Source organism: Halichondria panicea, chromosome 4 (genome assembly GCF_963675165.1).
Source record: "Halichondria panicea chromosome 4, odHalPani1.1, whole genome shotgun sequence".
NCBI lineage: Eukaryota > Metazoa > Porifera > Demospongiae > Suberitida > Halichondriidae > Halichondria > Halichondria panicea.
The window spans coordinates 2,548,493-2,571,746 of record NC_087380.1 but is presented as its reverse complement, the minus strand read 5'-3'; the positions used below and the strand labels follow the sequence as shown (position 1 = coordinate 2,571,746).

General features: G+C 41.1%; 4 protein-coding genes across 8 annotated transcripts; all 4 read right to left on the bottom strand.

The window, feature by feature from the left end:
• Positions 1 to 197: 197 nt before the first annotated feature.
• Positions 198 to 5,400, bottom strand: LOC135335088 (uncharacterized). Its single transcript, XM_064530502.1, has 11 exons — positions 5,240 to 5,400; positions 4,355 to 5,083; positions 3,916 to 4,265; positions 3,722 to 3,796; positions 3,386 to 3,507; positions 3,074 to 3,290; positions 1,283 to 1,350; positions 983 to 1,136; positions 720 to 926; positions 519 to 604; positions 198 to 465 (listed from the first exon to the last, which is right to left on the bottom strand). Exons 1-11 carry the CDS (start codon positions 5,277 to 5,279, stop codon positions 273 to 275), a joined length of 2,241 nt encoding a protein of 746 aa, XP_064386572.1. The 5' UTR covers positions 5,280 to 5,400; the 3' UTR covers positions 198 to 272.
• Positions 5,401 to 5,485: 85 nt separating this feature from the next.
• LOC135335077 (uncharacterized) lies at positions 5,486 to 9,339 on the bottom strand. The gene is made up of 13 exons (XM_064530484.1): positions 9,216 to 9,339; positions 8,566 to 9,126; positions 7,782 to 8,510; positions 7,517 to 7,708; positions 7,209 to 7,459; positions 7,027 to 7,089; positions 6,849 to 6,970; positions 6,584 to 6,797; positions 6,463 to 6,530; positions 6,253 to 6,397; positions 5,995 to 6,204; positions 5,843 to 5,928; positions 5,486 to 5,780 (listed from the first exon to the last, which is right to left on the bottom strand). Exons 1-13 carry the CDS (start codon positions 9,250 to 9,252, stop codon positions 5,537 to 5,539), a joined length of 2,922 nt encoding a protein of 973 aa, XP_064386554.1. The 5' UTR covers positions 9,253 to 9,339; the 3' UTR covers positions 5,486 to 5,536.
• Positions 9,340 to 9,359: 20 nt separating this feature from the next.
• On the bottom strand, positions 9,360 to 13,211 carry LOC135335078 (uncharacterized). 2 transcript variants are annotated; one of them, XM_064530486.1, is made up of 13 exons: positions 13,050 to 13,211; positions 12,310 to 12,927; positions 11,519 to 12,259; positions 11,387 to 11,466; positions 11,222 to 11,353; positions 10,960 to 11,031; positions 10,757 to 10,878; positions 10,483 to 10,696; positions 10,365 to 10,432; positions 10,167 to 10,320; positions 9,897 to 10,103; positions 9,762 to 9,847; positions 9,360 to 9,707 (listed from the first exon to the last, which is right to left on the bottom strand). In XM_064530486.1, exons 1-13 carry the CDS (start codon positions 13,096 to 13,098, stop codon positions 9,470 to 9,472), a joined length of 2,781 nt encoding a protein of 926 aa, XP_064386556.1. In that variant the 5' UTR covers positions 13,099 to 13,211; the 3' UTR covers positions 9,360 to 9,469. The 2 variants fall into 2 exon arrangements, with proteins under 2 accessions (XP_064386556.1, XP_064386555.1); XM_064530485.1 differs by having other exon boundaries at positions 11,222 to 11,466.
• A 2,090-nt stretch (positions 13,212 to 15,301) lies between these two features.
• LOC135335093 (ephrin type-A receptor 5-like) lies at positions 15,302 to 23,100 on the bottom strand. Of its 4 annotated transcripts, none has more exons than XM_064530506.1 (13): positions 22,926 to 23,100; positions 22,291 to 22,820; positions 22,107 to 22,235; positions 18,122 to 18,283; positions 17,839 to 18,074; positions 17,526 to 17,591; positions 17,072 to 17,193; positions 16,519 to 16,732; positions 16,322 to 16,389; positions 16,043 to 16,268; positions 15,786 to 15,992; positions 15,651 to 15,736; positions 15,302 to 15,593 (listed from the first exon to the last, which is right to left on the bottom strand). In XM_064530506.1, exons 2-13 carry the CDS (start codon positions 22,727 to 22,729, stop codon positions 15,362 to 15,364), a joined length of 2,187 nt encoding a protein of 728 aa, XP_064386576.1. In that variant the 5' UTR covers positions 22,730 to 22,820; positions 22,926 to 23,100; the 3' UTR covers positions 15,302 to 15,361. The 4 variants fall into 4 exon arrangements, with proteins under 4 accessions (XP_064386576.1, XP_064386577.1, XP_064386580.1 ...); XM_064530507.1 differs by having other exon boundaries at positions 22,107 to 22,172; XM_064530510.1 differs by lacking the exons at positions 22,107 to 22,235; positions 22,291 to 22,820; positions 22,926 to 23,100 and adding exons at positions 18,333 to 18,458; positions 18,525 to 19,060; positions 20,961 to 21,065.
• Between the last annotated feature and the right edge of the window lie 154 nt (positions 23,101 to 23,254).

Sequence of the window (23,254 nt, the reverse complement as noted above, 5' to 3'; positions counted from 1 at the left end):
AGACCATTACATTTTTTTCAGCAACAAATCTATAATCTACAACCAAGGTGAACTCACTTACAACTAGAATTGAGATCTGAGCAAGACCTGGTTTACTCCTCTCTTGTGTTGCTCTACATCTCCATGGTGATAAATGTTTATTGTGGAATCTATAATCTCTCAGCATGCAGTTCCTGCCACACAATAAAAAGGGAGGAGAGGTGGTCTGAGCTATAAGTCTACAGGCAACTTATTATGTATTTTCTGAACATAACTGAAAACATATTCTAGTTCTATACACTTCTACTGTATCTGTTCTGCAGCTGAGAGTACATGTTCTCCCCGGCCTCCAGTGGAGCTCCCAATACTCCAGCCAGTGGGTTAGTGGAGGAGTCCTCCTCGGGAATGTTCAGGACCATCTTCTCACTGCCAATCAGCATCAACACGATGTCACGAAAACCAGGACGTTGGGAACTCTCAGAATGCCTGTGCGTAGAAATATGCAATTGAAATGAAGCTAAGCTTATAATTGTATATACCAGCTGAGGGTCATGAGCTCGTAAATCATCTTTGGACAGCCAGGAGGTGGAGAGAGTCTTGTACCAACTTCCAGTACTCTTAAAGCCTAAATAGAAAAAAGTATGTTATACTGAGTTAAAAGGCTCACTAGACTCTATATATAAGAAATGATTATCAGTCGTAAAGTACAAATAGATTACACACTGCTTATTGAAACGTACCTGGATGTTTGTTAGCGATTCAAACGGCTTGTGTCCCAGACTCCATATCTCATAGAGCAGACACCCGTAGGCCCACACATCACTGGCAGTCGAGTACTTCTTGTAGTGAATGGCCTCAGGGGCTGTCCACTTGACGGGGATTACACCACCGTGTGATACATAGTAGCTCTCGTCAGCAAGATCGCGAGACATACCGAAATCAGCAACCTGGTGTTTGAAACAAAAGTATAATAATTATATCAGAAAATGAATGATTTTCATACTTTGCAAACATTCTTTTTGGACAGAAGTATGTTCCTAGCAGCCAGGTCTCTGTGCACAAATCCTTTAGCTGAGAGGTACTGCATCCCAAGAGCCACTTGTTGAGAGAACTCTAAGAATGTTTTGCTCAATCCTTCGGGAGGCTTCTCATTAGGACTGCATAAATTATACGATTGTCTAAAACTGAAAACAAAATTACACTTAAAAAAATGTTGCATCTAACTCCACAAAAGTATAGAAAGCAATACACTCTTACAATACCATTACCCATTCTGAATTCTGTAATACACATTACAGCTTACTCTGGTCTTATGGAGATGAGATGGTTTCTGAGGTCTCCTTTAGTAGCAAGTTCAACTACAATCATCATCTGAAAAACCAATTAACAAGTTGTTTGTTTTTAGTATACAATTTGTAATTTGTAATTTGCAATTTGTGCAGGGTTTTTCAGAGCCTTGCAACAAGGCTAAACACACAGCAATGACTTCCATATATGGAAATTAACTGCTTTACTATAGTGTACATAATTATACAGGTATGTATATTGAATTGAAAGATGTTCTGTGAGTCTAAGAGAGCATCAGCTTATTCACAAGCTGTATTGACTGATATATTGATAAGCTTATTATTATCAGTTTATGTTGGAGGTTTTTGCATTCTTCAAATATAACCAGACAAAAGAGATGGTTCTTGTTTGCAAAGCAAAGAAGTGACCTTCAATTAAGACTTGCAGATTTTCGATGGTCATCCTAAAATGCTGATTTTTGCTGACAAGACGGGAACTGACAGAAAAATTGCCTGAGGAGATTTTGTTACAGTATAAGACCTTAGGGGCAAGCTGTCTAAGAAGCTGTTAATACGAGGCCAGTGAGTAAATGCAATTGAAAATCTGCATCAACATGTGTACCAGTCTCATTAGAAAGAACCTCTCGCAAGTAAATAATATCTGGCCTCTCTGAAATTGTTTTAATATGATAAGCTTATCAATATCAGTCAATACAGCTGGTGTTTTTGTTTATCAACTGTTCTGATATCATTGAAAAGAGCAACAGTTCTGCACACAGCTGAAGCACACCAACTTCACGACATTTCTACCTGGTGCACCATCCGCCACCTTATAAGCTGATGCTCTCTTAGGATCACAGGACATCTTTCAATTCAAGCTATTCAAATAATTATACACATACCAGGTTGTCATACAGGATTTTAAATTATAGAGGGGACTTTGAATAATTAAAAAAAGTCAACAGCTATGGACACTCAGCACTCAGTCATAACAACTGAGGTACCTGAATGCCTGGGGAATTGGAGCCAGAGGGGACTCGGATAATCATATCCCTAGAGTCCCCTGTATGACACCCTGCATACATGTACACAATATTATAAGTCAGCAGTTGACTTCCATATATGGAAGTCATTGCTGTGTCTGTTTAGCCCTGGTTAGGCTTGAGGCTATTATGCTCCAAATTTTACCCATTATTCTATTCTCCAATTCCCAAGCTATAGCCTATTATTCTCAGTGATTTAGCCCATTATTCTCAAAAAAAATCATTATTCTTTATTAAAATCACAATAAAAATCATCTTTTGATAAATTGCAACACAAGGAAGTCTCTACATAATGATATAATAATGTACATAGTCCTGAAGAGTATTGTCTTGCTGATCACCAAACGAAGTGCCTTGAGTTGATCCAACATCGATATGTCTCTACTTGTTGGAACTGGAATTGGCTTCAGTAGGTTCAGTAATCTAATCTCTTGATTTTCTTCAGATTCCATATAAAGTACTAGTAGTCTACTATACTGTCTATGGTCTGTCTTTACCGGTAAGGCTAGCTAGCTAGCTAGCTGCAGTCTCTAGCCCAGAGATCAGATCAGAGCTACATGTAGAGTACAATAACAATGGTAATTGTGCTTTATTTAGAATGCTAGCCACGTGGCATAATTATTCCCACCCACTCTACCGTTTATTCCCGCATAATTCCTAATGCTCCAAGCTACCCATTATTCTCAAAATTATGCTCGCATAATCGCCGCATCCCTAGCCCTGGTGCAAGGATTCTGCAAAACTCTGTAATTATAAGTCACTCACCGGTTGGCTTTCCACCACAACCCCAAAGACCATGATGATGTTAGGGTGTCTGAACTGAGCCATGATGGCGGCTTCTTGTAGGAACTTGAGCTTGTCATCTGGAGCACAATCGTGTTTGAGGCTCTTGAGTGCAACTTTAGTGGACCTGCCATCCTCCTCCTGCCACACTCCCTCTTTTACGGTACCAAACTGCCCCGTTCCAATATCCAGCTGTACGCTGTAAGGATAAATGATTGGAAATACAGAGTTAGTTTGATAAGAAAGCACTGCTTTACAACTTCTATAGATTATATCAACAGGTTTTGAACTTACTCAATTGTGTCTCTCGCCAGAGTTCGTATGTCCCACGATTTTAGCTGACCCATCAGATCCACCTCTATTGAGGCAGGCCGCTGGAATGGACGCACTTCACTGTATATGTCCTCTTCCTTGTTCTGAGAGGAAATACAGATATAAACACATACTATATAGGTTATGTGTATACAACTCCACAAATAAGTGTTGAAACAGGAAATTCCATGCATTTTATTGGACCTAGTCTAGTGCATGTAGTATATTCTAACAGCCGTTACAATTATTTTAGAGGAAGTTGTAGCAAATTAAACACCCAAACCCACGTATAAGGGCAATGACCCAGTTTACACTCACCATTTCCAACAACTGTGTGATAGTTACAGGCTTCTCAGTGGCCTGAAGAGGATCAAGATACTCCATCCCAGGGTACTAGCATATTGTGACGAAACAGGTGGCGTGTTAAAAACAGCATAGAAGTATTCTTAGTCAGCCAAACACCAGCTCAATGTATATATAGGTATGTGGGTGTGTGGTTGAGTATATCTCACCATAGGTTCGTAGTGATTGACATCCTCATAGGAGCACTCGAAAGAGCAACCTCGCGTTCTGCTACTGATTTCTAACTCGTACACATGTCTTTGAGAAGCCTCCATATCTTCCCTGTTCTCCCTCGGGCTAACCAACGCTGCTCGGTTATGAACCGAGGTGTGTCTGACCACGGCATAACTTCCCGAGTCTATTCTTGTGTCGTCAGGAGCGGAGTTGTCAGAAAGGATGGGAGTGTGAAACTGTGTGCTTGACTCAGGTGAATCCACTGCTTCGTAGGTGCCAGAGTCCGCTCTTGATTTGTACTGGTGCCCACCGCGCATAATGCTGACATCATAGTACATAGCATTATCTAGAAAAAGTATATGAAGCAAGTGAATATTCAGAAAGCTGAAGCAATCAATACGACGAGAATGTAGACATAACTAATTACATACTCACCATATCCAGGGTTTTGAGGAAGAAGTGGTTCAGTTGAAGCAAATGGACTGATGCTATGTCTCCGTTTGCAACTCCAGTAAATCACAATAATTACGACAGCAATAATTGCTATAGCTGCTAGAGGAACGACAATTGCAACAATTTCTTCGGCTATCAATCCTGAGTTAGTTCTCGATAATACGGTAGCCGAGAGATGTAAAACTAATCCTCTTGTCTCCGTGAGACTTTGTCTTGGAATTGAGGGTGGAATGGAACCACTACAGAGGTCGATGCCAGCTGTCAACAAATACATATTGGAATTTGAATTGTTTCCAATCGGACTAACTTGCGTACTAGCATTGTCAGCGCTAATATTGACACAAGCTCCAAGTACGTCACCTTTATCAACAGAAATTGGATCTGAGAAATATCCTGTCACACAAATTTGTTTCACAGTCACCTCAGTCTGTGCGACAAAAATAGAGTCGGACATCTTTCTGTAGGAATCATTAATACTTCGATATACTGCAAATTCAAACGATAAAGAAATCTCTTTATTTGAACTGATTTCATTCATCAGCGGATAGTAGCAGTATTGATAATTTGAGATGGTTCCGTCGCAGGTTGCTGGCTCCAGCATGTTAAGCACAAACAGCTGCTGGATGCTTGCCGTAGTAGGTGTGGTAGAATTTGTTCCGATCCATCCACAAGTAGACTGGGCACTGACACAATGAATGCTCACTAGCAGCCCTGAGGGAACAGTTCATTCATAATTATATAACAGTTCATTCAACAGATCATTCAAGTTTATAAAGCTATATAGATATCTAGATCATCTATCGGCAGACTAGATTTAGCTAATTTTATGTCTTCATTATCTTTTTAACGATTAGAGTTTTAAATTACCGTAAAACAGAAGCCAGATATATCTAGCTGCTCCAGTCATCCCAGCTCTATTGTGTTGACAACGCCGTGCTCCTAGCCAGCTATTATAGTGACCTTGTTTACTAGATCTAGTACAAAGGTTACAAGATCTAACTTCCAGTTTGCTGATTCTGCAAAAGTGGGGGAGGGGCTCGTGAGTGCATGATCAACGGCTTCTATGAATACCTAGGATAATGATCTCTTAATTAACAGAGCTTGAGATGAAAGTATAGGTGAAATTATTAATCAAACAAACAATGTGTGCATTAAATATTAAATTCAAAAAGAAGTGGGGTTAAAGTAGTCATCATCAGTCTCCACAACAGCTCTGTGGTCGTAGTTCCTGTACCTCCTCTGCAGCTGAGAGTACATGTTCTCCCCGGCCTCCAATGGAGCTCCCAATACTCCAGCCAGTGGGTTTGTGGAGGAGTCTTTCTTGGGAACTTCAAGGATTGTATCTCCATTGCCGACAAAGGTCAGCACATTTCTCTGAAATGTAGGACGTACCATTGTCTGTGGGTGCCTGCATACAGTTCAATTGTCATAGGTCCGTGCAAGCGATTATTTTAAGACAGACGTGCTTACCAGCATAGTATCATGAGCTCGTAGATCATCTTAGGGCAGCCAGGGGGTGGAGAGAGACGCTTGCCAGAATCAATAAGTCGAATAGCCTAAATTACATGCACGCATGGGAATACAATAAAGATGATGCATTATAATTAATTTACTACCTATACCTCTTGGTTAGTTATTCCCTCAAGCGGCTTGTGCCCAATACTCCATATCTCGTAGAGCAGACACCCGTAGGACCACACATCACTGGCAGTCGAGTACTTCTTGTAGTGAAGGGCCTCAGGAGCTGTCCACTTGACAGGAATCTTATCCGTTCCTTGTGAAACGTAGTAGTTCTCATCAGCAAGATCTCGGGACATTCCAAAATCAGCAATCTGTATTGAAAATAGATTCTGTATAAGAGTGAGAATATTTTATCTAACCTTGCATATGTGATCCTCGGTGACTAGTACATTCCTAGCAGCCAGATCTCTGTGTACAAAACCTTTTGCCGATAGATACTCCATACCAAGGGCCACCTGGTACGAGCACTTCAAAAGCAGCTGTGCAAGGTTTGGATCACGAGCACTAGGGTGGAAAAAAATTCGAATTGTAGAAATTTATTATGGCTATCATAGTGAAGATTAACGTACTTTTTCCTAAGTTTATGAAGGAATGTTCTGAGGTCACCTCTGGTTGCAAGTTCACCCACAATCAGTGTCTGCATGGAGATATATTTATAGCAGCCGAATTATTTATGCAAATATTTCTTACAGGTGTTCCTCGTACTACAACGCCATAAAGTTCAATAACGTTAGGGTGTCTGAACTGAGCCATGATGGCGGCTTCTTGGAGGAACTTAACTCTGTCTTCCTCACATGCTTTGGTGAGACTCTTGAGTGCCACATCCACTGGTTCAGCTTTTGGAGCCTTCCATATTCCCTGGTCCACACTTCCATATTGCCCAGATCCCAGATGACCAACAATCCTGCACACATGCTACTTGCATATCTTATCTTAACTTCAAACACAAACTGACTGTATATCACTCCGAGGGATGCTTCTTGTTCCCCATGACTTCAGCTGTCCGTAAATCTCCTTCTCTTTTGAAGCCGGAGCTTGGTAAGGACTTAATTGATCGTAAATTTCCCTCCGGTCATCCTGTAAAAATGGATCAATTAATACCATAAATTCCTATCCATAAATTTTACAGTTACCTCTCCTAAGAGGTCAGAGAATTTGACAGTAGCATCTCCATAAGGCGTTGACTGAGCACGAATCTGCAATTATTCATGAATTGTCATATCACCCCCCACCAACAAGTGTTAGTAAAGACAGCTCATGTGACCCGTGAATACAATTTCATGCCTGCATGCATGCGTTGTACTAATCTAATTACCTTATCATTGGGACCACATTCTGCATAAGAGGCGGAGCTGTCAAACAACGGACTGGTACTGGTTACTGCTGTAGGGACGTCATAGGTTCCCATGGCAACATCATATGTTCCACTAGCATACGTATAAGTGCTCTCCAAATCCTCTTTGAATTTGTCATCAGTGGTGTTAGTGTCCTCATAAATATCGTTGATCACCACTGCTTCGTTGGATGCACCAGCAGTAGATTTCCGAGTAGTGTACATGACATTCACTGCATAGAAGGTTTTATTATTCTGTAATGCAAAATTATTGTACTGTAGGTACTTACCAAAGCCAGGTGTTAGCTGTAGCATCTGCTTTCGTTTCCTTCGTTTTCTGACCCATACGAAAAATATTACAATAGCTACAGCAGCGACAATTATGACAATCACTACGACAATGGCAATAATGATCACAGTCATTCCTCCGCTAGAAGCCGTGGTAGAGGAAGCCGTGGTAGCCATAGTACTTTCTTCGGTACCTTTCATTAGAAAATAGTTATTTATATACATGCTAACTTACTACACTTTTGACAATAAATGGTATGGACTTACTTTGGGGTGGTGGAAAAGTAGCTGTAGTTTGGATCTCCAAGGAGCTGGTCTTTTCTGGAGATTCACCATTAGCTTGAACCGAACTTGTAGCAATCAGTACCATACTGCTCTGGATTGTTACTGAGCTGGAGGCTTTTTGCAATGAGGAGGCAAGTAGTTGAGCAGTGGACGTGCTTGTCGACATTATAGCTTCGACTGAGGCAGGTGTCGGGGTGGTAACAGCCACTCCTGTAGATGTTGGTGTGCCCATTGTAACTGCCAATGTAGAAATTGAATCTGTGGTAGGTGTGTTTGTTTGAGTGGTTGTCGGAATAGTGAAGGAAGTTACCACATCTGGAGTTGATGTTGTTGATCCATCAGTTACTGACGTTGTCAATGTAGTAATTGTTGATATTGGAGAAGATAAAACAGTAGTAGGTAGTGCAAGATTTCCGGAGGTTAAAGCCACAGTTGATACTCGGGTAACACTTGGGATTGGGGTCCCAGTACTCGATGTTGCTATGACAATAGTGGATGTTCCCAACATAGACGATGATGTTATTGGACTAACAGTTGATGATACAGGTGCTGCAATCTCTACTGAACTGGTGGATATAATTATTGATGCCACAGAAGACGTTTCAACAGCAATTAGAGTAGCAACTGTTGAGGTAAGGATTTCCGATATCATAGGAGTTGGTACCACTGTAGTAGTAGCCACAGCCGGAGGTGTGGTAGTTGGTATAGGAACTGCAAAAGAATATTATATATTGTGTTAGTTAATCAAACATTTTGCAAGACTTACTAATACTTGCATAGATGTGCATAACAAACGAGTCCGCTCTACTGAGACCACTAACGGAATCAGGAACAGCTGAGTTACTACATCCTGAGTTATCAGTTGCTGACATCAGGAATCGATCAGAACCAGCCTCTTGCCCAACTACGTCAAGTTGCACTCTACTACCGGTTATTCCTCCCTCATTTGGAGGGTCGTATATGCAGGCACCAATCATGTCACCAGCTTGAACTTGGATTGTCTGGCCAGCTGGATATGTTATGCATGTAAAACTGTTCCCTCCATGACTGAAAAAAGTTGTACCAGTGTTGAATGGATCAGAAATTGGAGTGTATGCGTTACTCCCTGGGTTTGTTTCCCTATACACAGCGAATGTAAACAGATGACGTGCTGAGACCTGGTCAGTGAGGTAATAGCAGTACTCAAACTGATCGATTGTCCCGTCACACGGAGCAGGATCTTGAGTGTTGAGGAAGAAATTCTGTTCTCTGCTCTCAGTGAACTCCTGAGCATTGGTCCCAATATCACCACAGGTTTGAGCCTGACATTTTGTCAAAGAACAGAATACTATACAGACAAAAAAACAGACAGTCATACGATAAGCAGTGCGAATATAGGCCTTTTAATGCAGCTGCATGGAGGTCAGCAAATCTCACCTAATGCTAGAAGCAAAAGATTGACTTGAAAATCCATTGTACTAGCAGGAGTCTAGCAATAGCAAACTCATGTCTAAAGCACTATAAAGCACACCAGCTCATGGGGGTGGGGCTGGTTTATCATCCCTTTCCCATCAATGAATATTATAAAAGTAGGAAGTTGTGCACAAAACAGATAGTAAACAAAATGCACAGTATTCAATTATTTATTGTCAACAGTATAACTATGCACAGATAACATAATTTGTACGCATTTAAAGAACATCGAAGTAGTCGGTATCAGTCTCCATTCCAGCTTTGTGGAGATAATCAATGTATCTGTTCTGCAGCTGAGAGTACATGTTCTCTCCGGCCTCCAGTGGAGCTCCCAATACTCCAGCCAGTCGTTTAGTGGAGGAGTCCTCCTCGGGAATGTTCAAGACCATCTCCTCGCTGCCAACTAGCGTCAGCACAATGTCACGGAAACCAGGACGCACCATTGTTTGGGGGTGCCTAGTGAAACAAGTGATAGAAGTAGTTTCTAAGCATGCTGTAACCGCAACTCACCAGCAAATGGTCATAAGCTCATAGATCAACCTTGGACAGCCAGGCGGTGGAGGCAATCGTTTGCCAGAGTCAACAAGTTGGATTACCTGAATTTGGGATGAAAGATTGATTGCTGTCATATAATGTCAGTCTTACATCAATATTCTGTATTCCCTCAAAAGGCTTGCGTCCCAAACTCCATATCTCATAGAGCAGACACCCGTAGGCCCACACATCACTGGCAGTCGAGTACTTCTTGTAGTGAATGGTCTCAGGAGCTGTCCACTTAACGGGGATCCTGCCCCCTTGCGACACATAGTAGCTTTCATCGGCAAGGTTTCGGGACATGCCAAACTCTGCGATCTGTGTAGTATATCCGACACCATAAGGTCTACACTAACACATAATTATGAACGTTGCGCTCACTTTACAGATGTTATTGCTAGTCATTAGCACATTCCTAGCAGCCAGATCTCTGTGCACAAATCCTTTAGCTGAGAGGTACTGCATCCCAAGAGCCACTTGTTGAGCACACTTAAGCAGACGCATTGGGACATTGCTCGAAACAAGGTCACCAGGCCTGCAGAAAAGCATTATTGTTTGAAATTGAATAATTCTTCTTACTTTGGCCTGAGGGAGTTCAGATAGTCTCTGAGGTTACCCTTTGTAGCAGTTTCAGCAACAATCATCATCTAAATAATCAATGAATGAAGTTTATATAGCTTTTAATTTAATGGCGTACAGGGCTTCCTTGAATCACAACTCCATGCAGCAGAATGACATTAGAGTGTCCGAACTGAGCCATGATGGCGGCTTCTTGGAGAAATTTGACCCTGTCGTCCTCCGATGTCTCCACAAGACATTTTAATTCAACATTCACTGGTTTTCTTCCATTCTTCCGCCACACCCCCTGCTCTACGCTGCGGAACTGACTCGGAGCAACATCTCGAGAAACACTGCATGGTGCACGTGTATAAACTTAGCTAACCATGGATAGCTATACACTATCTACTCACTGTATTTCATGCAGAGGTATGCTTCTTGTTCCCCACGACTTGAGTTGACCGTAAAGTTGTCTCTCTTTTGTAGCGGGGACTTGGTAGGGACTGATGTGATCATAAAGATCTGCCTCTTTGTTCTGTAAAGTGTAACATTTAAATAATCGATTTATAAGAGGAGAACATGCAATCTATTCTGATGGCTCAGATAAGTGAACTACCTTTTCCAAGAGCTCACTAAATCTGACGCCACCTTGGGCATCGATAGGTGAATCATAATTTCCTGATGTGTCCTGTGGGAAGGCATAATATTATTGTGCAATGATTCATTTGCAAGCATGTGACTGTTGTTATGCATGTGACTAGACCATATTTTGTTTTTATCAGTATTTATAGTTAACCACCTACTTTTATGGTAATGCATATGACCAATATTAATTAATTTATGAGTTGTCAACAAATGAATATGGAATTAAATTTTACCTCATTGTATGGGCCGACTTCTGCATAGACATTTCCATAGTCTAGTTCAATATCTGTTTCTGGGTATTCGTATTTGTCTTCATCGATAAAGTCATAATCTTCATCAGTATGAAGATCACTGCACTGCTTAACCTCGTCAGTATGAAAATCACTGCGCTGCTTAACCTCGTCATAATCGGCGATTGGACTAAACACTACAGTGTCCTGTTCAGCAGATCTTGCATGCTTAGAGTAGAGCACATTATCTAAAATAAAGCATACTTCAATCATATAATTATATGTCATATATAAATTTACCGATTCCTCTCTGGTTCCTGCTGCTTTGAATATTGAAGTCCCGACGTCCTTTCTTTCGATATCTCTTCATTACTATTAACATCATGAATCCAAACACAGCACCAACCAAAAGCAGAACAATTACAACAGGCACGATGATTGTAACAATGTTATTGCTGCCACCCTGAGCCACATTGTCAATCTCCCCTGCACTGGAAGTTGTGGCGTCTTCAGTTGTTTGTGGATTGGTGGTAGTGGGTGCATCTGTCATTGGGATTTGCGTTACTGGAGGGGGTATGATAGTGAAACCCTCTGTGGTAGTAACTTGTGTAGTTGAGGTTTCTGTGGTAAGACCTTCAGTCGTAGTTTGGGTGGTGGGAGCCTCGGTTGCAGGAGCTGATGTAGTTGCAGCTTGTGTGGTGGGAGCTGGTGTAGTTGCAGCTTGGGTGGTGGGAGCCTCCGTTGTAGGAGCTGGTGTAGTTGCAGCTTGGGTGGTGGGAGCCTCCGTTGTAGGAGCTGGTGTAGTTGCAGCTTGGGTGGTGGGAGCCTCTGTTGTAGGAGCTGGTGTAGTTGCAGCTTGAGTGGTGGGAACTTCTGTTGTAGGAGCTGGGGTAGTTGCAGCTTGGGTGGTGGGAGCCTCAGTTGTAGCAGCTGGTGTAGTTGCAGCTTGGGTGGTGGGAACCTCTGTTGTAGGAGCTGGTGTAGTTGCAGCTTGGGTGGTGGGAGCCTCCGTTGTAGGAGCTTCAGTAGGAGGTAACGGCTCTACAATAAGGAGCATTTCATACATAAGAACATGCAAAATAATGGCTTACCGATGTCTGCATACAAGTGAAGAGCTAGTTCATCGATCTCAGTAAGTGCTGACACAGTTTGAGGAAGGCTAGTACTTGTGCACCCTGTTGTTCCAGCTCTTAGTAAATTATATCCATTTCTAGTAGTTGAACGAACCATATCTAGTTGATGTTGATTGCCCGATGGGGGATCATACACACAAGCACCCAGAATATCTCCAGGGTTCACAGTGAATGGCTGATCAAGATCAAAGTTCTTACATATATCACTGTTGTCATATTCACCATCATCATAGTCTAATTCATTGTCTATTTGCGACTGGGTCCTCTCAACAGTGAAAACATCTGAGACGAGGTTGTAAACAATAGTACCATCCGATTCCGAACTTCGTCTGTACACACCAAAATTTATTTTGTAGATCGAATTGCTTGAACGTAGAGATATAGCAGGCTCGTAGTAGCAGAAGTTAATTTGTGTGATGGTACCCCAGCAGTCTGATGGATCTCTTGTGTTCAAGTAGAGGAACTCCTCTCGAACAATATTTGAACTACTACCAGTAGGATTCCTGTCAGTTCCAAGCTGATTAGCACTGCACTGGTTAGGGTCCACTTGACCAGCAGCCAGCTGGAGAGTTAGCACTGTAAAAGAAGTCAATTATTAATGCTGCACAAATCTCCTCACTTAGACTATACTTTAATTGACTAGATCTAACTCTCTCTGAGTTCAGCCATTAGTTTACTAGCCAGCTAATTAAACTCACCTAACAGCAAGCATACTAGTTGGAGAAGTCGAGCACTCATAGTTTGCATTTGCTTAGTTACAGCAACTTGGATCTTTTGACCTAGATCACAACATTAAAATTATTATACATAGAAGAAAGCAGCCACGCCTCCAAAATTCAATTGTACACCCACACATCTGAGTCCCACCCACCATAGGCCGAAAATGAAAGCAGGGACACAATATTAACACTACCAAGAGTTTTGAACTCTTGACACTACAAAAAGGACTGTTTTTTGGCTCAAAATATTTTTTACGTGCAGTGTAATCAATATACATGTATCTCTTTTGCAGCTGAGAGTATATGTTTTCCCTGGCCTCCAGTGGAGCTCCCAATACTCCCCAGCCAGTGGACTAGTGGAGGGAGTTCTCCGAATGCTCAGTCTGACCATTTCTTTATTTTCAACCAGCGTCAACACAATGTCACGAAAAGCAGGACGAAACTCGGTCTCAAAATGCCTAAGTAAGGAGAGGGGAACACCATATTCATGTTTACACAAATGGAACTTTTCCAGAGTCCACATGCAAGTCTCAATAACCATGCACACATGAGTGAACGATCTAGATTTGATGACGTATACATCCACATTTTATATTTTGCATGCTTTAGCACAAAGGGAACAAAATATTTAAACACTGTATTTTGTTCACTGAGAGTGGTCCATATTATTATTTTATTCAACAGTGTAAGCCATTTCCTGTGTGATCTATTGACTGTTACACACATGCAGGCTTAGTACTACTTGACAGCTTGTTCTAATCTGTCCTTAAATTTTAGGCTTCGCTATAATTATGACTTAGTAAAAATTATGCACTTTTGCTTATTGAGGAAGTTAGGGGTGTGTTTTAAATTAAAATTCTATGAATATCATTATCATTAACAAATGCCTAATAATAGCCTGAGAAACTACAAATTGACTTTGCATGGCCTAAGCTGTTGATAAGAAAGACTTTAGTTCCAGATAATTGTGATGTTAATACATTTTTTACGATCACCCCCATTTTTACCTAAATGGATTACCCAAATATTTTCAAACAATGCCCTAGTTTTATTCACCTACCACTACAATGGTATATCAGCACAATTTCTTCCAGATAATACATTTGTACATTCAACTAGTCAGTAATCTACTCTTTAGACATACTGGATGCACTCTAGCCTTCCATGGCAATGGTTAGTGAGACTAGTACTGTAGTCAAGTAGTGACAACAAAATCCTTGCAGATTATTGTTTGAACATAGACAAAGCAAAACAGACACTGACAGAAAGCTGTTTCGTGGTAAGGAGTTATGCTTTTGTGTGGTACCCACCATGCAGCAAATTGGACCATGCTCACCTAATTTCCGTTACTTCTATTTTAGTGAAACAAAAGTGGTGCACATGACCATTTAACATTAATTGTACACAGAGGCTTCGAAAACTATCCGCTTGCCTATATTGTTTGCCATTATTTCAGTCGTTACTTGAGAAATCGTGTAGTTATCATCGCTCATTTCGTAATTCCACCATGTTTGTTCGTTACAAGACGGTGCATATCACCCAAATCCATGCATTGTTGGCTCCAACATTCCCAAAGATGGCATGCCAGGCCAGTACCATCAAGATTCCCAGCATGAATTCTGAAATACCACAATGTTAGCAATACATTATACACACATGCACCATCCAGTGTAGCAAATTTTTCTCTATCATAGCTAATACTCGGAAATTATTAGGAGACCAAAACCTACAAAAAATAATGCATTGGATTAAGGAGATCAACATGTGACTCACATGCACAACATCGTTGCTGGACAGGTTGAGGATGCCCCAGGAACGCAGCTGCGAGTAGATCTCATCTTCATCTGAAGCAGGCGCTTGGAACTGGTCCACATTGCTGTAGATGTCCTTCTCCATGTTGTTCTGCTATTGAACCAAGATCAAGATGGTTGGCATTCATGTCAGGCATGTATTATTGCATGTATCTTGTGATCACACATGGAAAAATACTGTGGTGGTATATAGGTGCATGGTTCCAGATGATGCTCCATTAAAGGGAGAGCTAGCCTCGATTCCAAGCCGATTAAATCGATTTTAATCGGCCTTGAATCGAGGCTAAGGGAGAGCTAGCCCTGTAAAGCAATAATCAATGCTGCCTCTCTGATACTCTTGAGTTCATCAATAATTATCAGCAACTCAATTGTATATACACCCACACACTTGAGGCTCAACCCCCATGCCCTCCAATGACACAATTATAGTAATTAACATGACATTAAAAATTGAGAGCACACAATAGAAAAAGTACTGGTTCAATCAATCTCAAAATAGTCTTCTTCAGTTTCTTTACGTGCAGCGTAATCAATATATCTACTTTGCAGCTGAGAGTACATGTTCTCCCCGGCCTCCAGTGGAGCTCCCAATACGACAGACAGTGGGTTAGTGGAGGAGTCTTCCTCGGGAATGTCCAAAACTCTCTCTTTATTTCCAACCAGCGTCAACACAATATCACGGAAAGCAGGGCGAAGCTCAGTCTCAGGATGCCTAAGGAAATAAGGGAATATAATCACGCGCCTACAATGCTATATAGATCTAGCTTACCAACATAGTATCATCAGCTCATAGAGTATTTTTGGTATTCCAGGAGGTGGAGGCAATCGTTTTCCAGAGTCCACAGTCTCAATAACCTACAAACATGACAAAAAGTGAAAAAAAATATGCTAAATAGCAACATACATCCACATTTCGAATTCCCTCAAACGGCTTGTGCCCAATGCTCCATATCTCATAGAGCAGACACTCGTAGGCCCACACATCACTGGCAGTCGAGTACTTCTTGTAGTGAATGGCCTCAGGGGCTGTCCACTTGACGGGAATTTTTCCTCCGTGGGATACATAGTAGCTCTCATTCTCCAAGTCACGTGACATACCGAAATCAGCCACCTATACACAATAGCAGGTATGATACTCAGCTTCATATATCACATTTATACCTTGCAAATTTTATTTTTGATTACAAGAATGTTCCTAGCAGCCAGGTCTCTGTGCACAAATCCTTTGCCGGCCAGATACTGCATCCCAAGAGCAACTTGTTGAGAGAACTTCAGGAACATGGTGCTGGATTCAGGGGGCAGTGTCTTAGACCTCTCCCTCCGTTCAGTCACATCTGTTATAGTACCATCATCTTGAGCACGATCGTCTAACTCTTCACCAAAGCTCCTGTTAGTGAGAATAAATATAATTTATTGTAGAGTCAAAACTGCATAACTCACTCAGGTCTCATTGAAAGAAGGAATTCTCTCAAATCTCCATTTTGGGCCAACTCGACAACCAACGTCATCTGTTGGGTGAAACAATTAATGCATGTACCCCGAATAAGACACTGTATTTCAAGTAAAGAAAAATAAATCCATTCAAAGAAGGGACAACCTATAGCCCAGCCCCTACAGTGAATATTACTATAACTTACTGGCTCCTCTTTAGCAATCACTCCATAAAGCATGATAACGTTAGGGTGTCTGAACTGAGCCATGATGGCGGCTTCTTGTAGGAACTTGACTTTGTCCTCCTCTGATGTTTTGGTGAGACTCTTGAGTGCCACGTCCACTGGCTTAGTTCCATGTCTATTCCATTGACCAAGTTCCACACTACCAAACTGACCAGAGCCGAGATGACGTTTTATTCTATGATAACAAAATAAGTTGAAACGCTACATGCAGTGTGAGTATATATAATTATGTTGTATGTTGTGGGTGCGTATTTATTTTCAACAATGTAAGCCCTACATGTGGTTGTGATCAATAGTGATACTTCAACTTATAATCCACTGCCAGCATGAAATTGAAGGTGAAGCTATAGACCGCAAAACCACTACCGTATAATTATGATAATGTTATTTAAAGATAGCATCAGTTGTGGACGCCTAAAAGCCTATTATGGTTTTAATACAGTCTTCCATTATATAGAAGGACAATGTAAACAGCAAATCAATTATTAATGGGGGAGATCAACATGTAACTCACACAACATCGCTGCTGGACAAGTTTAGGATGCCCCAGGAATGCAGCTGCGAGTAGATCTCATCTTCATCTGCGGCAGGTGCTTGGAATGGGTCCACATTACTGTATATGTCTTCTTCCTTGTTCTGAAAATTAGGTGTATAATATAATTTTAACTGCTCAATACAATAAAGTGCTACAGAAGATTCCCCGCAACACTGGCATCATAACCATTCACGTATTTGTTAGTATTGACGTACATTGTAGGGCTTTTGTGGCTTTATATTTTAAAACAACACTCAATGAATACTCTTGTAACAACACACACACACACACGGCTGTCTAGCATAAACAGTGTGTTGCTAATGTGTAAATATTTCACCTCAAGCAAAGGTAACCAGAAACCATAGAGTGCTTATTTTATGTTAAACGGCTCCCACACACAGGTATTTGTCAACAATTATCTGATAATTTATACCTGCTCAATAAGTTCCGAGTATCTCATTGCATCAATTGGAGAAGAGTACACATCACCACCAAACGCCTGCATGCATGCATGAGTTAGAGATAGTGTGGTGCATGCGTGTGTGTACACACCTAATAAGTCAATTCCCAATAATAATTATCTCCTTATAAGCAAACCTAGTATTCATAACCTATCCCATATCAAGCAGATGCTGATACACCCACAATGGTAATAGTCTCTGAATACGTACACTGTTACAACCGTTCACACAAAAAAGGGACTTACTCAACCTTATTTAGAGATTGACATAAATAGATTTAGTTACCATTCCTTCGTATGGAGCAGGCTGGATGTTCCACGGCATGGTGGCTGAGCGCGATGCAACAGACAGGTTCTTATGAGATGCTGGAGCTGCCATTGTCCCAATCCGTTTGGGAGGCACTACCTCATATGGAGAGATATCACCATTTTCATGAGGCACTTCGTAATTATTTTCAACATCTTTGCCATCAGTAAAGCTTGACTCCAGCTCCCCAGTTCCATAGATTTGATTATCAATACCTGCACATTAATACATGAATGTGATGACAATTATTAATTTAACTCACCGATAGCTTGGTGGTTGTTATTGGCTCTTAGAGAGTATGAAGTTTTCCCACGTTTTGTAATAACGATGACGACAATCACTATCAGAGCTACCAAGACAGCCACGAATAAGAGAGCGAACACAACACCAACTGCAACTCCAGCTGTGTTATCGGCGGCAGCTCCTATAAGAAACGGTTTGAACATGAATTACAAAATCTGATGATTTTTTACCTCCTGTTGGTGGGTTAGTTGTTGGGGTGGGAACAAGAGAGCCTGAGCTTGTCAGTGGATCAGTGGTCAGGGGATCAGTGTTTGGGGGATCAGTGGGTGCGGGTGTGGTTGGGTGCTCAGTAGGAGCTATATGAGCATGATATAATCACTCGTATTACTACTGCATGAGTATTGTAATATCTAATAACTCACCGAATTCAGCTGAGAGATGAAGAATCCTGTCCGGAAAAACCATACATTCACTAGTCATAACTGTTACTGAATTTAAATCATTTGTGGGACAGCCAGATCTCGATGCACGCGAACAGAAAATCCAATCGCATCATTCCCAGCAAGATTCAACTGACGTCTGCTATTACCACCTTGTCTTGGACCTACACACGCTCCCACTATATCTCCAGGTTCAGTCTGTACATTACCAAGGAATGGAAGAGTGACACAGCTGAAGGCTTCAGTGGTTGTGACTTCGATAACTATGTTTGATCCATCCACAGCTACATAGTTACTGCCTACCAATCGAAACACAGCTAAGATAGAATTATAAGTTAAAGAAGCATCCATTGTGGGGTAGTGACAGTATCGGTAGGAGGAGAGTGTGCCAGAGCAATTTGCTGGATCGTTCAAGTTGAGGTAAACCGTCGTATCTGTGGCCTCGGTGTATTCTGTTTCATTTTTATTACCAAAAACTTGGTCGGTACAGTCGAGCTGACACAAAACTGCTGGCAGACCTGCACAAAAAGAGGTGGTATACATAAATTATTATAGCCAAACTTAGCTAGATACAATGTAAATAGATAATTATAAGTTAGTTAAATGTCAGCCTCTATTCTCTATTCTTTGTTCTTACCATACAAGATGAAGCAGAGGTAGAATGCATACACCTCCATTATGATCACAACAGCACTAGAGTAGCTACAATGCTAGCTAATGATTGATTGAAGTTTCTTTGGGTGTTAACCTAGCCTCGACTCCAGCCCCTCGACCTCAGCGGCCTGGAATCGAGGCTAGATGTTAACCTCAAAATAATTATAGTAGTGTCACACACCCACACATCGATATCAGCCAGCCTGCCCACGCATCAAACACTAGCTAGCTACAAATTATGTATTAGTTATTACATGGCTATATGAGTGTCACATGTTTATTGGCCCAGTAGTAGATTGTGGTCCAGGGCGCCTTTACTCAAATATCAGAAATTAATAACCGCGAAAAAATATGTCATCTTAATTAGGTAATTCAACACCAGTTTTCATCATGCACACAATAAAATTATGATAAAGACACAATGAAAATAGAAATCCATACGCTAGAAAGATGAATAGGGTAGTTTTTTTGATTCTATTGAATATTGTTTATAACATAATCATATACTCATGATCTTCATTGTTATTAACAACAGTAGATGTGCCATATGCTTCATTATGACACATTCCGAGTTGTTCCTCGACTGTAGTACCTGACCTATTGTTCATGGTGGTAGTTCCATAAGCATCGTTGGACTTCACTGTGAATGTTTGTCCATGCTCGCTATGTATGTTCGCAAGTGAAACTTCAGAGCTGAGCTCTACTTCATTATCTGATGATAAACCGGAAATTCAAACAGATTTAGAAATGTTTGTGCACTAAAATTACCAGGTGAGTGGGTTCCGTGTTCTTTCACAGCGTATGAAGTTTTCCCACGCTTCTTAATGACGATCACTACGATTACTATCAGAGCTACAAGGACGACCACGAACAGGAGAGCAACAACAACACCAACTGCAACTCCAGCTGTGTTGTTAGTGGCAGCTCCTAATAGAAACGGTTTGAACATTGAATCACAAAAGCTGACAATTTTTTACCTCCTGTTGGTGGATTAGTTGTTGGGGTGGTAGCAAGAGAGTCTGAGCTTGTCAGTGGATTAGTGGCTGGGGGATCAGTGGGTGCGGGTGTAGTTGGAGGCTCAGTAGGAGCTATATGAACAATATAATTATAATCACTCGTATTATATACTACTGCATAAGTATTGTACTAGCTATCTAATAACTCACTGAATTCAGCTGAGAGATGAAGAATCCTGTCTGGAAAAATCAGCAATTCACTATTCATAACTGTTACTGAATTTAAATTATTTGTGGGACAGCCAGATCTTGATGCACCGCGGACAGAATATCCGATCGCATTATTCCCAGCAAGATTCAACTGACGTCTGTTACCACCTTGTCTTGGACCTACACACGCTCCCACTACATCTCCAGGTTCAGTCTGTACAGTAGCAGTGAATGGAAGAGTGACACAACCGAAGGCTTCAGTGGTTGTGACTTCAATAACTATGTCTGACCCATCCACAGCTACATAATAGTCACTGCCTACCAATCGAAACACAGCTAAAATAGAATTATATGTTAAAGAAGCATCCATTGTGGGGTAGTGACAGTATCGATACGAGGAGAGTGTGCCAGAGCAATTTGCTGGATTGTTCAAATTGAGGTACACCATCGTATCTGTGGCCTCGGTGTATCCTGTTTCGTTTTTATTACCAAAATTTTGGTCGACACAAAACTGCTGGCAGACCTGTACAACTGAAAAAGAGGTGGTCTATATAGTTCATAGATCTAAGCCTCTATTCTCTATATTCTTTGTTCTTACCATACAAGATGAAGCAGAGGTAGAATGCATACACCTCCATTATGATCACAACAGCACTAGCTACAATACTTCTTTGGATTTGCTAGAGATTCAACCCAGCCACGCCTCCGAATAATTATAGTGTCAAACACCCACACATCGATGTCAGCCAGCCTGCCCACATATGTATCAACTATTATACCTTGGTTGGCCCCGGCCATTATGATAATGTCAAACCCCTTAAAATAAATGCTGCTAACATTATACATAGATCAAACGCACTTAGCACATTACAAACAAGGAAAAATGTGGTTAGACGATCATATTATAGTGAGCCGCTCCATCTCATAATTATGCTCCTTGACCTTATTAATTAAGGTGGCATATTTTCACTGTCTGCGATTTCATATTTTACTGGTGCCAATTCTGGTTGTGTTAATTCATAGCATTTCTACAAAAGATTCATGCATTTTCAAATTATCTGCGAGTACACAGAAATTAATACCCGCGAAAAAATATGTCAAGGTAATTCAATATGTAATTCAATATGTTAAGGTAATTCAACACCCGTTCCACCATGCACACATAACTTACGATGAAGACACACAATGAGTACATATAAAATAGAAATGCATACGCTAGAAAAATATGAAAATGGTAATTTTTGATTCTATTGACCATTGTTTATAACATAATCATACTCATGATCTTCATTGTCATTAACAACAGTAGATGTACCATATGCTTCATTATGACACATTCCGAGTTGTTCCTCGACTGTAGTACCTGACCTACTGTTGGTCATGGTGGTAGTTCCATAAGCATCGTTGGACTTCACTGTGAATGTTTGTCCATGCTCGCTATGTATGTTCGTATGGGAAACGTCAGAGCTGAGCTCTACTTCATTATCTGATGATAAACCGGAAATTCAAACAGATTTAGAAATGTTTGTGCACTAAAATTACCAGGTGAGTGGGTTCTGTGTTCTTTCACAGCGTATGAAGTTTTCCCACGCTTCTTAATGACGATCACTATGATTACTATCAGAGCTACCAAGACGACCACGAACAGGAGAGCAACAACAACACCAACTGCAACTCCAGCTGTGTTGGTAGCTCCTACAAGAAACGGTTTGAACATGAATTACAAAATCTGATGATTTTTTACCTCCTGTTGGTGGATTAGTTGTTGGGGTGGGAACAAGAGAGCCTGAGCTTGTTGGTTGATTAGTGGCTGGGGGATCAGTGTTTAGGGGATCAGTGGTTGGAGGTAGGGTTGGGGGCTCGGTAGAAGGAGCTAAGAACATGAAGTAATTATGAACATCTCGTGATGATATGTACTATCAACTCACAGAATTCAGCTGAGAGATGAAGAATCCTGTCTGGAAGATTTATCAGTTCACTAATCGTAACCGTTGCTGTATTTAAATTGCAGTTACCAGATATAGACACACCACTGACAGAAAACCCAGTTGCATCATTTCCAACAAGATTCAGCTGTTCTCTTTGACCTTGTAATGGCCCTAAACACACTCCAATTACATCTCCAGGTTCAATCTGTACACTGCCTGACCCCTCAGGCACACTAGTACTACAGTTGAAGGCTTGAGCAACCGTGACTTGGAGAAATGCTCCTGACTCCATTACGGGTACGTAGGTATCGCCTTGTCTTCGAAACACAGCTAAAAAAGCATTGTAATCTGTCCCAGTCGTCATGGGGTAGTGACAGAATTTATACGAGGAGAGGGTACCATAGCACTTTGCTGAATCGTTCAAGTTGAGGTACACCATCGTATCTGTGGCCTCAGTGTATATTCTGTTTCATTTTCATTCCCAAAAACTTGGTCTGTACAGTCAAGCTGGCACAAAACTGCTGGCAAACCTGTACAGAAAAAGGTGGTTAGATCTAGATCTAGTTGATAATTTTAAAAGTTTTCTCTACAAATAGATCTACAAATGCATGTCAGCCTCTATTCTCTATGCTTACCATACAACATGAAAAAGAGGCAGAATGAGTACACCTCCATTATGATAACAACTTAACAGCACTATACACTGACTATAGACTATAGACTGCTAGCTTGCTAGACTGACAAATGCTGTAGATTCTAACTATAAATGAAGAAGATTCAGGGCCAGCCACGTCTAGTGCCTCCAAAGACCAAACACCCACACATCATGATGTCAGCCAGCCTGCCCACGCATCAAACACCAGTTCAGCACACAGATGTGCTTGACTGGTTTCAATAATGCACACACTAAAATATGCCATTCAGAGACACACACACAGTGAACATAAAATAGACATTCGTGGAA